Source organism: Bos indicus x Bos taurus, chromosome 9 (genome assembly GCF_003369695.1).
Source record: "Bos indicus x Bos taurus breed Angus x Brahman F1 hybrid chromosome 9, Bos_hybrid_MaternalHap_v2.0, whole genome shotgun sequence".
NCBI lineage: Eukaryota > Metazoa > Chordata > Mammalia > Artiodactyla > Bovidae > Bos > Bos indicus x Bos taurus.
Window position 1 is genome coordinate 103,753,342 of NC_040084.1, and position 16,058 is coordinate 103,769,399.

Genomic DNA, 16,058 nt, shown 5'->3' on the forward strand with positions numbered 1-16,058 from the left:
TCCAGAAAAAGTTACAAAACAGAAGTACAAAAAAAATCCAACTGAGCCAAAAGAAGACAGGAAAAGAAAAAGAGCATATGGACAAATGGAAAACAAATGAACAAGGTGAAAGTCTTAAACATAATCATATCAACAATCACATTAAATGTAGATGGTCTGAATACACCAATTAAACAACAGAGAACATCAGATTGGATAAGATAAAGCTGAGTATCACTTATAAGAAACATACTTTCACTATAAAGACCAAGCAAGTTGAAGGAAAAAATGAAGATATACTATTGTTATGCCAATCAAAAAGCTGGAGTGGCCATATTAATATCAAGTATATTTCAAAGAAAATAAAGAAAAAGACACCATTTCATAATAGTAAAGGGATCTAACCATCAAAACGACATAACAATCCCAAACCTGATACAGGAGCTTCAAAACACATAAAGCAAAAGCTGACAGCATTACAAGGAAAGAGAGTCTCTTAGGGGAGGGGCCTCAGAGAGAGTCCCTTACTCAGGGTCATTGAGTCTTCAATGCCACTTTCAGTGTTGATAGAACACGGAGACCATTATTATGGATACAGACGATCTGAAGAATGCTTTTGCCCGTTTGTCTTAGTTCATACTTATAGAAGGCTCCAGACTACCCATTGTTTTCAAGTGAACACAGAACATGAAACAAAGTTAATTAAATTCAAATCATGCAAAAAATGTTTTGTAACCAAGTGGAATTAAATTAGAGATCAATAAAGATCTTGGGAAAGGTCCCAAGGGTTTGCAAGCAGAACACACTTTTAGATGATCCAGTGAAGAACCAGCAAAGAAACCAAAAAGGAAATTTGGAGGTCTTCTGGACTAAAGGAACATGAAGGGGGGGGGGTCCATTTTCTCCACACCCTCCCCACCGTTTATTGTTTGTAGACTTTCTGATGATGGCCATTCTGACCGATGTGACAGAATAACTAACTCATTGTGGTTTTGATTTGCATTTCTCTAATAATGTGTGATGTTGAGCATCTTTACATATGTTTATTAATCATCTGTATGTCTTCTTTGGAGAAATGTCTGTTTGTCCTCCAATTAAAATAAATAACTGAAAAAATCAGGGGGGGGTGCGACTAAGAAGCAGTGCAAGGAGGGGATTCATGGCCCTGAGCTCCTACCCTGGGGGCCCTTCTGAACATGAAGAGCACTGGCATATGGCAGCACCACCAGGGAAACCCGGAGTCTGCACTCCTGTTATGTCTTGGCACAGGGGTCTCACAGTCCAGGGGGAGAAAGGCTGTGATTGAAGAGGTTGAGGGGCAGGGGTGGGGGAGGGAGGGGTAGGGGTGGAGGAGGGAGGGGCAGGGGTGGAGGAGAGAGGGGCAGGGGTGGAGGAGGGAGGGGCAGGGGTGGGGTGGGGTCTGCTGCAGAATGGAAGACCAGGGGAGGGGAAGGTGGGTAAGCAGTGTCTGTAAAACCTACTACAAGTCAGCAGGGGGCAGAGGGGACGGGTTATGTTAAACAGCAAGTAGACGAGGTGGGGGTGGAGATCCAGGACACAGGCTGCCAGTGGGTGGCGGTCAGACGGTCAAACAAGGGAGGACACACAGGGCAGGCCCCGGGAACAAGGAACACCCGACCTGGAGGTGTAACGTGGAGCTGGAAATGGAACCTGGGTCTAAAGGAGAGGAGATGGGTGTCTGCAGAAGCCCAGACGCAGAGGTTCAAGGTGAGGAAAAGGACGCTGCACTCAGAGGCTGCGTGCAGACGGAGAAAGGACGGACCTATGGCGGCCCCTGAGAAACCCTGCCCCAGAAGGCAGGCTCCGCCCTGAGAGTCTCACACCTCCTGGCCCCCAGCACCCCCAGGACCCCCACGACACTAGACTTTGACTAAATCGGCTCACTGCTCCTGCAATGAGTGAACATCCAGTGTGGAGAATCACTCACTCAAAGAGGAAAAGGAGCCAATTTTCAAAAAAGAAAAATGTTGAAAAGTGACAGTGAAACCCTGCGCGAGCAGCTGCGGTGGTCCAGGTCTGCCAGGAGCGAGCATTTCTGACGAAACCAGACGAAACTGGCCTCGACAGCCTCTGCTGTTGCTGCCCTGCTGCGACAGTGCCTCTGCTGCCCTCAGTCCACCTCCAAGCACACGGTGCTTCCTACTCAGTGCCGAGCTTCATTTCGTTCCAAATGTTGTAATCAAGGGCAAAAGGAGTCTGTGAGCCTCTGTTTTCTCACAAGAGACAAAGAGACAGGAGAAACGGTTCAAACAGACATGGCAGCAAAAGTCTTCTCTCCGCCAACATAATTTTTAGAGAATAAGGTTAATCAGAATAGAATTCTTTCGCTTATTTTAAAAGTTAAAATGCAAACCGTGAAAATAATGAAACTTATTTCCCAAGTTCACAGGCTGCCTTGACTTTCTGATCCTGACAGCAGGAGGGCTGCAGGGAGCTTTAAAATGAAGGCTCAGCATTTCTGGGGCTTCTCAGAAGAGCCAGATGGGCACCCAAAGTGCATCTACAGGACACGAGTTAACCTTCCCGACCGAAGAGCAGCATCCCTTGTGAGGACTGTGCTTTCGGCCCCAGGAGGCCCTTCCAGCCTCACTGCATCACCCTTTGGGGGTGACATGCCCCTGTCCTGTGAAACCTGTGGGCTCCACAGCAGGTGCCCGACGCCCACATGGCAGGTGGCTCAGGGTACACCACCCACAGCAAGGGCACTGCCGTCAGACGCAGTCCAGGCAGCCGCACACCTGAGCTTCCGTCTGACTGCAGCACGAGGGCTCAGCTGGAGCCCACCTGGCTGGTGCAAGGCCCTGACCAGACTCTCCCAGCTTCTGGAAAGTTCTCTGGCCCCTGCCTCCCAGCCTGTTGTCACCTGGCTTTGGCCAGTGTGCTAGCCTAGCTTGGGCACTGCCGCCATCCTGTGAGCTCTTGAAATAGTTCCAGTAAATGAACAGATCCACCTGGGGTCGCTTAAGTCGGCAGCACAAGGCCACTGCTCAGAGCCGAGGCTGTGGACACCCAGGTGCCCAACAGGTGGGAGGACACTCGCTGTCCACCGCTGTCCACGCCCAAGGACAACCTCGGAGCCTCTCGAGTCACAGCAGAGTCCCCACTCCCACCTCGAACCTGGCAGGTCTGGGTACTTTCTGACTAAAGTCAGACACAGGAAGCGACAGCAGTCTGTCAAAACCACCCCCCCCCCCAAAAAAAAAAAAAAACCCAGAAAAGAGAGCCATTCTCTGGGACGCTGCTTTGCTGGAAGGCACGATCCTGGAGAGTCACTACAGTTAGAAAAATTACAGCCAATGTGTCAGCCGGGTTCACTGTACCCTGTGAAGTTCCAGAAGACCGAGGTCTGGGAGACGGACCCTCACGTTACTTGAATTGCTACTTTTGGACTGACATACCTTGCCTGCTAGCAGCTGAGAACTGACAGCGAAACGCAGGCCGAGACGTTAGTTCCATTTTACGTGTCTTTGCTTGGACTTTCAGGCCAACTGCTACATGCAGAGGCTAACTTTGGTTGGTAAAATTTTAAAACAAGATGAAGTTTTATCCTAAATCAACAGTCAGAAGACTGAAGGTTAATACTGATTCCCCACAACATTCAAAATTAGAAACACCTCGGGAAATTGACTCTATTCCAGGTAAGACAGAATGCTGCCTGCCCTGATCTATGACTTGGTTGATATTTTAAGAGGATCCTAAAGTCCCAGCTACCAAGAACACCTCCCCCAGATGTCAAGCACCCGTATGCACGTGGGGGCTGCCTTCCTCCCTAATCCCTGCTGCTTCGGATGCAGACCTGCCCACCACGCGGATGCCAGCGGGGCTGGGAGCACCCCAAGGCCCTCTCTCCACCTGGGATCAGCCTGCTGCTAAAAAGCTGCGTCCTAAGAAAGGGGTTTTGTACACCAGGCAGCAGTTTCTCATCAGCTGACTTTATAAGTCCCATTCTTACTTTTCATTATCAAGTTTCTTCTTCAATGGCTCAGGTTTTGTCTGTGAACCATTCTGTATCAGAAGGAAGCCTTTGATCAGTTACGTAACAAAAAAAGAAGCATTTGTGGTGAACACACAACAGCACCACTCACCAAGCCCTGTTCTTGATTTCTGGAAATCCTCGGGTTAATTCTAAGAGACAGCGGTGAGGCCCTCAACCATTTTCTCCAGCGTGGGGGCCCCAGAGGAGGGCAGGGGTCAAGTCACCCGCAGGCCAGCAGCCCCGGCACCCCCTCAAAGCCACGGAGAGCAGGTGTGTCCGCGCAGACCCAGACCAGACATTCACGGTGTTCTTGCCCCCAAAACATGCTGCTGCGTTCGAAGAAAAGGCAGAGAACTATTTTGACGGAGACCACTGATAACTTCTCACCGAGGCCGCTGTGAGGCTGCTGTGACGTTTCAACCGCCAGGAGGGCAACCTCACGCACCCGGCGCGCGCCACGCACGCGCCACGCACGCGCCACGCACGCGCCACGCACGCGCCACGCACGCGCCACGCACGCGCCACGTCCTGGGGGCGGAGCTCCGTCTGGGGGCCCCCTCCTCCTCAGGCGGCGAGACAGGTACGCCTGGCCCGGAAAGCGAGCATGCCGTGACGAGGCCTCGACGGCAGGCCCCAGCCTAGCTGAGTTTACCTCAAATGGCTGTACTGTACCGTGATTATCACACAAGGCACGCGACGTCTGCGCCCAAGGTCCTCACAGAGAAAAACAGAAACACAGCACTCTCACCATGCACTGTCCTGGGGCTTTAGATCCCCTCCTGGAGCCAACCAAGTGCCCAGCACAGAGCCTGGCGTTTAACAAGCAGTTGAGGCGGGAGGGTAAATCAGGAGCTTGGGATGAACAAACACACACACGACCTGATGTAAGGCAGATAACCAACAAGGACCTGCTGTACTGCACAGGGACTCTGCTCAACACTCTACTACCACTAAGTCGCTTCCGTCGTGTCCGACTCTGTGTGACCCCATAGATGGCAGACCACCAGGCTCCCCCATCCCTGGGATTCTCCAGGCAAGAATACTGGAGTGGGGTGCCATTGCCTTCTCCAATGCACGAAAGTGAAAAGTGAAAGTGAAGTCGCTCAGTTGTGTCCAACTCCCAGCGACCCCAAGGACTGTACCCCACCAGGCTCCTCCGCCCATGGGATTTTCCAGGCAAGAGTACTGGAGCGGGGTGCCATTGCCTTCTCTGCTCAACACTCTATGCTCACCTATATGAGAGAAGAATCTAAAAAAGAATGAAAATATCTATCTGTATAACTGAAGCAAACAGGAACTAAATAGCCTATTGATGAGGATGAAAGAGGAGGGTTTAAAAGCTGGCTTGAAACTCAACATTCAAAAAACTAAGATCAACTAAGACCATGGCCTCCAGTCCCATCACTTCATGACATACAGATGGGGGAAAAGTGGAAACAGTGACAGATTTTATTTTCTAGGGCTCCAAAATCATGGCAGACAGTGACCACAGCCATGAAATTAAAAGATGCTTGCTCCTTGGGAAAAAAACGACGACAAACCTAGACAGCATATTAAAAAGCACAGACATTACTTTGCAGGCAAAGGTCCATATGGTCAAAGCTATGGTTTTTCCAGTAGGCATGTATAGATGTGATAGTTGGACCATAAAGAAGACTAAGCACTAATAACTGATGCTTTTGAACTGTGGTGTTGGAGAAGACTCTTGAGAGTCCCTTGGACTGCAAGGAGATGAAACCAGTCAATCTTAAAGGAAATCAACCCTGAATATTCATTGGAAGGACTGATTCTGTAGCTCCAATATTTTGGCCACCTGATGAGAATAATTGACTCATTGGAAAAGACCCTGATGCTGGGGAAAACTGGAGGTGGGCAGAGAAGGGGATGACAGAGGATGAGATGGTTGGATGGCATCACTGACTCAATGGATATGAATCTGAGAAAACTCTTGGAGATAGTTAAGGACAGGGAAGCCTGGTGTACTACAGTCTCAGTTCAGTTCAGTCACACAGTCAGTCTGACTGTGACCCCATGGACTCTAGCCCGCCAGGCACCTCTCTCCATGGGGATTCTCCAGGCAAGAATATTGGAGTGGGTTGCCATTCCCTCCTCCTGGGGATCTTCCCAACACAGGGATTGAACCCAGGTCCTCCACATTGCAGGAGGATTCTTTACCATCTGAGCCACAAGGGAAATCCAAGAATACTGGAGTGGGTAGCCTATCCCCTTCTCCAGGGGATCTTCTTGACCCAGGAATCAAACAAGGGTCTCCTGCATTGCAGGCAGATTCTTTACCAGCTGAGCTACCAGGGAAGCCCCAAATCAACTATACTTCAATACTTTTTTAAAAAGCAGTTGATAAATATCACGGTTACAAGATTTACCAGCTGGTCCTTGTCCTAACAGCTTCCTATTGCCTCTATCCACTTTAGAGAGTGGCATCTAAGAAGCAAAATGAAAATGGAGAAATGCTTTTTTTTTAAAAAAAGGTCATCAGATTTCCGTTTGGAGAGTTCAGGAGAAACATCTCAGCCACAGTCTGCGTGTTAATACAGTGTGGACACTCAAAACTGGGAGCTCCAATGACAAAATAATATTGAATACGCTTGGTTTTACTGCAAATCTTGAAAAAAGGCCCACAGTGGCCCAGGCAGAGGGGAGGCAGTCAGCATGGACATGAGGCATTTCGCTGGGCTCCTTCCTGGCCCCCAGACACAGCAGGAACCAGGGGAACTGGGAGAGGCTGGGACAGGGCTTCACATGGGCGGGCTCGGATCTGGCCGCTCTGCAGCCCAGGGGCATCTGGAAACGTTGGCACTGCTGGGGCTCCCAGCATCAGTGGGAAGGGAACAGGCATGTGACTGTGGCTGCGAGTGCACAGTTGTGCACGTTTTGGGACAGTGACCTGAGGAACCGTTCGAAGGCATTTTCCTACAGAACAAGAAGTCCAGGTGCAGGAGCTACGGCCCAGCACCCTGACAAGACCGTCTCTGTGGGAGGACAGGGCAGGTTTGTATCCCATAGGAGGACAGCACAGATTTCTATCTCAGTACCAAGAGCATATGAACTTTAGAGTATCAATTAGGAATGAGGAGATGTGTTAGGTTCTCCAGAGAAACAGAACCGGCAGGACAGATAAGGACACACTATAATGAGATTTATTACAGGAGGTGGCCCATGGAGGCTGAGAGAGCCAGGATGGCTGGAGGGGTCACTCTGTCCAGCCTGAGGGCCAGGGGGGCTGATGTCCAAGGCAGGAGGAGATGGACACCCCATTCAAGCGAAGGGAGGAATTCACCCTTCCTTCCACTGGTTCCAGGCCCTGGGCAGTGGGGTGAGGCCACCATGGTGGGAGGGTAGTCCTTCACTTCACCAGCACAGATGCCCCTCTCCTTGGAGACCCTCCCAGATACGCACAGAAACAGTGCTTCACCAGGCATCTGGCCTCCCTCACCAGTCACAAGGACATAAAATTAATTATCACAGGAGCTGTCCTTAAGCTCTTCCTAAATATATAGTTTTACTTCTATGGCGACTTCTGGAAGTCCACACAGAAATAAAAATGGAATAAAATGGAATCCGCTCAGAACCCCAAATGCCCTCCCCCCAACACTCTCCAACCAAAAATGAAAATTATAACATCACAAACAAGCACCAGCCACAGACATTCGACTGCAAAAATCTGGAAGATATTTTCTGTAACCACAAGACTAAAGGATATAGATTGAGAAACAAATGGCGTAAACACGCACCACCCTCTGAAACAATGCGATTGTACCAGGCAGGACGAAGTCCCGGGCAGCCCGCAGCCCCGTGAGCCGCACCGGCGCCCCAGCTTGGAAACGCAGGACACGGGGCGGCCGCTGGATTCTCAGGGCCGTCTCCCGACCAGGACCTCGCTTCGCACGTCAGTGTGAGGCTGCAACTCCATCAGTAAACGGGTAGCTTGACAAAGACAAGACAGCAATGGGCCCGGCTGATCCAGGAGCCATCAACATACAAATTACGGGGAGGGGGAGCAGCGCGCAGAGAACAAGGCAGCCGTGCACAGACCGGAAGCGCAAATGCACCCAGCCCGCGGAAATCGGAAAACCCGTCCTCAGGACGCGGAACAAGAACAGAGGACCGGAAATGACTGCTTTCTCTTTTCCAGGAAACAAAGTCAAGACGGCTGAGAGACGGAGAGGACTGGACTTCTCAATAGTGCACGTTCCTGAGGAGAAACAGGGCGGGATGATTTCAGCATTCCTTGTGAACTGATGATCTGCGGTAGCTGACGGGGAATGAACTGTGCCGTTCAATATTTATGCTTTGCTGCTTCATTTAGGATTTCGAGTCTTATCAAAAAGTGAAGCTGAGAGAAAACACAGTTGTTTCCTGTCGGGTCCCACATATGGAAACACGTCTGTGTGGGACATGGCCCCGTGCTGTGCTCAGCCACTCAGCCGTGTCCCATCTCTTTGCAACCCCATGGACTGCAGCCCACCAGGCTTCTCTGTCTATGGGGGTTCTCCAGGCAAGAATACTGGAGTGGGTTGCCATGCCCTCCTCCAGAGGATCTTCCCAACCCAGGAATCGAACCGGGGTCTCCTGCATTGCAGGCGGATTCTTTACCAGCTGAGCCACTAGGGAAGCCCATGACCCCGTGACTTGGGTGTAAATCCAGGCTGGAGGCAGGCAGGATGCCCCTGCCCAGGGCCATGGATGCTCGTGCAGCAAAGCCTCTTCCCAGCGCCCGCTGGGGAGCAGAGGCTCCGTCACGCTGAGGCCTCTTCCACCGGCACAGACATAGTGAATCTCGGTCCCTCAGAAGAGACACTGATGCAGAAGGACCAGCCACGCAAACAGGGCGGTTGGTGCTGGACACCACGGCAACGGGGGTCTCGGTGCACCATGGCGATTTCGTGCAGAAGAAAATGACCTGTGGCTCGTTTTCATTTGTAAATTTTCATCCAACCTATTAATGTTTAAATTGTAAGACCTAGTTTCCCTAAGCCTTTCAATATCTTATTTACACATGTAGAAGTCTAGTAGATTTTGACCATCACATGCAAAGTGGCCTTCAATTTGTGTTGACTCCACTCATGATGAACAGATTGAAATCCCTTAGGCAATGATTTAATATAATTTAAATTCTCTTAAAATTATTGATTCATTTCAAATGTAATATATTACATTTCTTTAAATGAGAAAAATAAAAAACCAAAATGCTCCCAAGTTCTTAATTCTCAAAAATCTAATAAACTAAACTGTATCAATATGATGACTCTCAGTTCAGTTCAGTTGCTCAGTCATGTCCAACTCTTTACGACCTCATGGACTGCAGCACACCAGGCCTCCCTGTCCATCATCAACTCCCGGGGTTTACTCAAACTCCTGTCGGTGATGCCATCCATATCATCTCATCCTCTGTCATCCCCTTCTCCTCCTGCCTTCAATCTTTGCCAGCATCAGGGTCTTTTCACATGAGTCAGTTCTTCGCATCAGGTGGCCAAAGGATTGGAGTTTCAGCTTCAGCATCAGTCCTTCCAATGAATATTCAGAGTTGATTTCCTTTAGGATGGACTGGTTTGATCTCTTTGCAGTCCAAGGGACTCTCAAGAGTCTTCACCAGCACCACAGTTCAAAAGCATCAATTCTTCAGCACTCAGCTTTCTTTATATTCCAATTCTCACATCCACACATGACTACTGGAAAAACCATAGCTTTGACTAGATGGACCTTTGTTGGCAAAGAATGTCTCTGCTTTTTAATATGCTGTCTAGGTTGCTCATAGCTTTTCTTCCAAGGAGCAAACGTCTTTTAATTTTATGGCTGCAGTCACCATCTGCAGTGATTTTCGAGCCCCCCTAAATAAAATCTGTCACTGTTTCCATTGTTTTCCCATCTATTTGCCATGAAGTGATGGGACTGGATGCCATGATCTTAGTTTTCTGAATGTTGAATTTTAAGTCAACTTTTTGACTCTCCTCTTTCACTTTCCTCAAGAGGCTCTTTAGTTCTTCTTTGCTTTCTGCCATAAGGGTGCTGTCATCGGCATGTCTGAGATTATCGATATTTCTTCCCGCAATCTTGATTCCAGCTTGTGCTTTATCCAGACCAGCATTTCTCATGTTAACTCTGCATATGAGTTAAATAAACAGGATGACAATATATAGCCTTGATGTATTCCTTTCCCTATTTGGAACCAGTCTGTTGTTCCGTATCCAGTTCTAACTGTTGCTTCTTGACCTGCATACAGGTTTCTCAGAAGGCAGGTGAGGTGGTTTGGTATTCCCATCTCAAAGAATTTTCCACAGTTTATTATGATGATGACTCTCAAGTCCTCTTAAAAATGAAAATGCTGCTCAAAAACTTAGTGAAGTTTTCTTATTTTTCTCAGCTAAAAAGTCACAAGTCAAAAGTCAGTTCACATTTCAAATTAGAATCAGATACTTTAGTATAACAAAGTCCTTAAAACATTTACAAACACCTTAAATACCACTTATCTTCTGATTATTCCTAAATTTTTGAAAGTCTATTAACAGTGAAGGCGTATGTACTTATCTCTATATTTAACTGTAATCACTGAATAAACACTGTCTAATCTATGGTAAGTTGGAGCCGCATTCCGGGGGAGCCAGCACACATATTATCACAGTCATTTTTAAATGAAAAGCCGGAACAATAAGTAAGCAAAAAGACAAAGATACGAAGGACAAAAACAAGCAATTTACAAATGAGAAGAAAAAAACCTGAATATGTGATAGCATATGAAAGAATGAGTAGGCTAATATTCAAAGAAATTCAAATCAAAATAATGGGACACTATTTCTTGATAATGAAGTTAACAGGATAATCAAAGTGTTAACAACTGATGCTGGTGGGGAAACCAGCAGCACTTTGGAAAACGCTGTCTGTATTTACCAGAATCCTTTCAAAGTTTCACTACTTTGCTCAGCAGCACTGCTCCTGGTAAACCTAGTTACAGGAAACGCTGTGTACACGGAGATGCACATCAACACGGTAACATCAAGAACAGTTCAAGTGTCCATTATGCAAGTATCGCTATCTTAAAGCAAAATAAGAATTTTCCAGACTTCCATCCCTTTACTCCCCGCTTCCCCAGACACTAGCTGGCCCGAGGCAGGGAGGACAGAGGTCACGGCCCCGCGCGTACATCCCATAACTGCTCCTGGTTCTTCCTCCGCCGGGTCTCAGCCATGCCTGGAGCTGGACTCCACCTGCGTCTTGTCTCGTCACATAAACAGCCTGAGGTCTCTCGTGCTCCTACTCTATTTCCTGGGTGATGCTAGTGACGTCGTTAAATGCAGCCCAGTAAAGGTGGAAAGAGCAAAGCAGGATTTTCCATAATAAACCCCACATGGCACAGAAACGGAAAACGGAAAATAAATACCTACTTAATACCCTAAATATCCACTGTCAGTAAGAAAGGGCTTTTGTGTTACCTTTCATCTATGCTGTATTTCATTAATTATTTTATAACTGACATCAGGTAAAATGGACGCTGTGATATCAGTGTAAGGTACCTTGGAAGACATGAAGTAAAGTTGTGTTTGTGACTGCTGTGCATTCCAACAAACATCCCCCACCTGTCTTCACGTGCAGCAGCTCTCCTCTGCGGCCCCCTTGCACGTTTCCTCACCTTCCTCCCTGTGGGGCCGCACACCCGCTCCCTGCAGCCTGCACGCTCACTCTCCTGTCTCCTTCTGATCGCTGGTTTGAATACCCTGCATCGTTTTGTTAGAAATCACAGTCTCGCTTGGCTGCCATCGCAGCCGGGATAGATTAAGTGTGAAGTTCGTCTCCAGCTCAACACACTACCTTAAGACAAACACACCACCTTCTATAGACCTAAAGCTGACCACCCGCCCTCTGGACCACACTGGACCTGGCCACCCGGCTCAGCTGCGTGTCCTGGCAGGACCGTAGGGGGCAGCGTGCTCACAGCCCCTCAGGTCTCAGCCACCCTGTGGAGGCCCCGCTGCACGTGAGCTGGTAGGACCCCCGTCACTGTCGGAGCCCTTTCTCTGAGCCACACACACTGTTGGAATCATTTCATCAGTGCAAGTATAAGCTTCTTCCAAAAGACTCACAAGTCTTACTGTGACACCTGAGCAACATCAATAATGAAAAAGTCTACTCTGGGACCATATCTAGCAGCTTATTCCAAGGGACTCAAAACTGTAATTTTTGAAAGGGAATAATATCTCTCTCAATTAAAATTAATTTACAAAGAAAACAGCTAGCCATGGGATCTGCCTCCCGACTTCCCCCAAAGCTATGCAGCGTCCCTGGAACAAAGCTGGCACCACCCCGGGAGTCCTCGTCTCCTTTCTGACCAGGAGATGCGGAGGCTAGCGCCCACTTTGCTAATCCTCATGAATGCACCCTAAACGAGGTCTGGACTGCGGGAACACGGCCAGCATGTCTGCGGAGCCCGCCAGCTGCCCCCCCCAAGTCCAGCACGGTCTTGGACCTGACCAGCACCAGGGCCACCACGGAGCAGCCAGTGTTGACCAGACAACCAGAGACACAAACAGGGAGATCTGGAGCAAAAGATGTAAGCATTATTAAACACTAATGAGAACTAAGTGCTTGGGAATTCTGATCTCCCTCTGTATTGTAATAACAAGATCACTCACCTTTCTGGGTTGATCTGCAACAGACGTTACTTTATCTTAATCCTTTCTCCTAATTAAGATTCTATAAATTTTGTGGCTCTCCTTCTCCCTCCAAATTCTTTGCTGGGGAATTGTGAAATCCATTCCTTACTTGCACTGCACTTGCTTTCCTCCTTCCATCTTCCTGTCCACGAAGATCTCCTTATCTTTCTACATTTCCGTTGGAGCAAATGTCCATTGGCACAGAATGACAAATACTTTCATTGTAAAATGAAAAATACTCCATTTCTCTTCCTCCCCAGTAAAGGTCGATTTTCAAAGTTCATCTCCCTTCACTCAGTGAGAACTAGCATGTAAACTTGAATATGATAAAATTCTAAAATTCTACCCAAACACCGTCTGACAGATACAACAGCTATGAGGCGAGACTCGTATGAAACAGAGGAAACCGTACCTGAGCAGCAATCGGGCTAAAGGCCACGGCGGTGACCGTGCTGGTGTGTCCTGCGAGTCTGTGGGAGAAAGTGCTGGAGCTGGTTTCGTACACGTAGGCCTGGAAGACAGAATGCGCAGATGCTGTGCTGCAGATGCGAATAATCTGCAAGGAATCGTGCAAGCGGAAGCACGTTCCCCAGCTGATTAAGCACCAGAGCCGCACCCGGGGCAGCCAGCACACCGCCTAAGCCATGGAAGTGACATCGTGAAACGTGTTTCTCTCTTTCCCCTTTGAGACAGTCTGGCATCTTCACGAATTTACATCATACTTTCTATTTTCTGCCATGAGCCTCCACAAAACCCTGTGAGCAGTTTTAAGTGTATGCTCATGTGTGTGGATTAATTTTAAGTAAACGGTTTTCTATTTCAACCTTCTCTGGAAGTCCCAAACTGAGTGGGAAATCTGTTGCATTGCCCTTGTCCATGAACTTGAGAGAGAAATGCCTATACTTTGCTTCCTACCAATCAGCTTGGAGTTGGAACAATTCAAACATTTAGAATTTTCTCCAAGCAGTTGATGAAATGAAAAGTAAAAACATACATTCCTCTCTAACTGTATTGCTATATGAAAAGATATATGTGTGGAGTCACCATTGAATGCTTCATTTTAGGGATAAATTCTGGTTCCCAGGGTGGGAGAACAATTCTAATTATTAAGCAACAAAATGTGCCAACAAGTATTATCTAAACTCCACTGATAATTAAGACAAGTGCCATATTGCAGGAGAAAGACCTCAAATTTGATTCCTTTTCTCCAAAAAAATCAACTTTAATGAACCAATGAGTCCTTCACATTTAGACTTTCCAAGTGATTCTGTCATTGGCTAAACAGTGGAAGGACTGATGCTGAAGCTGAAACTGCAATACTTTGGCCACCTGATGTGAAGAACTGACTCACTGGAAAAGACCCTGATGCTGGGAAAGATTGAAAGCAGGAGGAGAAGGGGTCGACAGAGGATGAGATGGTTGGATGCCATCACCGACTCGATGGACCTGAGTTTGAGCAAGCTCTGGGAATTGGTGATGGGACAGGGAAGCCTGGCGTGCTGCAGTCCATGAGGTTGCAGAGTCAGACACGACTGAACGACTGAACTGAACTGAACCAGTGGTGTCGCGGTAAAGTCTACACATAGGTATTTTACATATTCTGAACTAAAGTGGAGAAGTAAAATATCTGCCTTTTCCTCCTGGCCCAAAGATGCATTTATTTGTAATGAATATGTTTACTTAACTCTAAGATTTCTCATGTAGCTACTGGGGTGAGACCCAAAGACAACTTGAGAATATGCATTTCTAACAGTTCCTGGGGGAGACCCCACTCTGAGAACCACAGGGCTAGAGTACCCATGACACCTGTACCATGTATCTCTGTCTGCAAAACCCTTCACAGCTCTCACATCAACCACAGCTGGCCAGGGTGTGTGTATGTGAAATGGTTAACATTTTACATGCTACTGAGGAAACCAAGTCATGAAGGGAGCAAGCCACTAGCACAGCCATCAGGTGTCCACACTGAGATTTTCGACTGGTTTTTCTCACAACACTTTCTAAAGGGCTTGGGCCTCCAGAGTCCCCCTAGCCCCACAGATGCTTCAAAACCATCCGTGATGTTTCTTGCCCACATGTGAGGGGTGTTCTCCTTAATTCTGCAGGCTTCTCGGAATCAGAGCTCTCCTCTTGTCTGCTGTTCAGATTGAGTGGATAAGGGAAACGACAATGACCACACCTCTGCTACATCTATTATTTCCAACTATAAGATACTGAGATTAATGATGAAAGCAAACACTCAATGAACCTAACTTGGATATCAAATTCCTCATGCAATCCTCTCTAGAGTCTTACAGAAAAACACAATTATTGTCCCAGCTCTACAGGCAAGGAAACCGGAGTTGGAGGTGGGCACTCTTCCCAGATCTTGCAGCTGCAGGAGCTGAAACCAGGTTGGACACCATAGCTGCCTCACTCCAGCATCTGAGCTCCTCGCCAATAAACTGTGCAGGTCTTCTGGAGCCTCCACCTCCTGCTGCATGTTCCATATTGTGTATCATCTTTGATGTGTCATTTGTCACCCTAACTATAGGTTGTGTGCACATGTGTGTGCATGTGTGTAAACATGTGTTTATATCTGTGTGCACACCTGTGCATGTGCTGTGTGTGCACGTGTGTATGTGTGTGCACATGTATCCCCATAGGTGTATATTTGTGTGTATACATGTGTGTACATCTGTGTGCGTCAGTGTGTACACCTGTGTGCATGTGTGTGTGTGCGCCTGGGTGCATGTGTGTGGACATTTGTGTGCATGTGTGTACGTCTCTGTGCACATGTGTACACATGGGTTCACGTGTGTGCATGTGTGTGTGCATCTGGGTGCGTGTGTGTGTGTCTGGGTGCAAATGTCTGCATCTGTGTGCACATGTGTGTGTGGGGTGTATGTGTGTGCATGTCTATATATTCTGTGTGCTCATGTGCATGTATGTCTGTATGCACATCTGTGTGCATGTATGTGCATGTGTGTGTACAGTTGAGTGCACGTGTATAGGTGCACCTGTGTGTATGTCTGGGTGCATGTGTGTGTGTGTCTGGATGCCCGTATGTGCATGTGTGTGTCTGTGTCTGTGTGCATGTGTGTGTGCATCGGTGCATTTGTGTGCATGTGTGTGCACGTTTGTGCACATCTGGGTGCACGTGTGTGCATATATGTGTACGCCTGGGTGTGCATGTGTGTGTACATCTGGGTGCATTGTGTGTTCGTGTATGTGCATGTGTGTGTATGCATGTGTGTATGTCTGGGTGTGTGTGTGCATGCCAAACATTTGGTGCTCAATTGTTCAAATGGTACAGCTGCCTTGGAAGCTTCCAACAAAATTAAACCTACACCAGCCTTCTGACCCAGCAATCTCACAGCTCTGTACACACCCAAAAGAAATGAAAACGGATGCCCATAACTGCTCTTAGCAGCCTT

At 47.9% G+C, this 16,058-nt stretch overlaps 1 protein-coding gene across 19 annotated transcripts in view; it reads right to left on the reverse strand.

Moving 5' to 3' along the window:
- The window catches only part of WDR27 (WD repeat domain 27), a 171,957-nt gene that overhangs the window by 89,674 nt on the left and 66,225 nt on the right, over nt 1-16,058 (reverse strand). For 18 of the 19 annotated variants that reach the window (XM_027552077.1, XM_027552087.1, XM_027552074.1 and 15 more), the window contains one exon: nt 13,055-13,153. The exons of the other annotated variant lie outside the window; for it this stretch is intronic. In XM_027552077.1, coding sequence (XP_027407878.1) covers nt 13,055-13,153 — 99 coding nt within the window. The remainder of the gene's footprint in view (nt 1-13,054; nt 13,154-16,058) is intronic. 19 annotated transcript variants of the gene reach the window in all.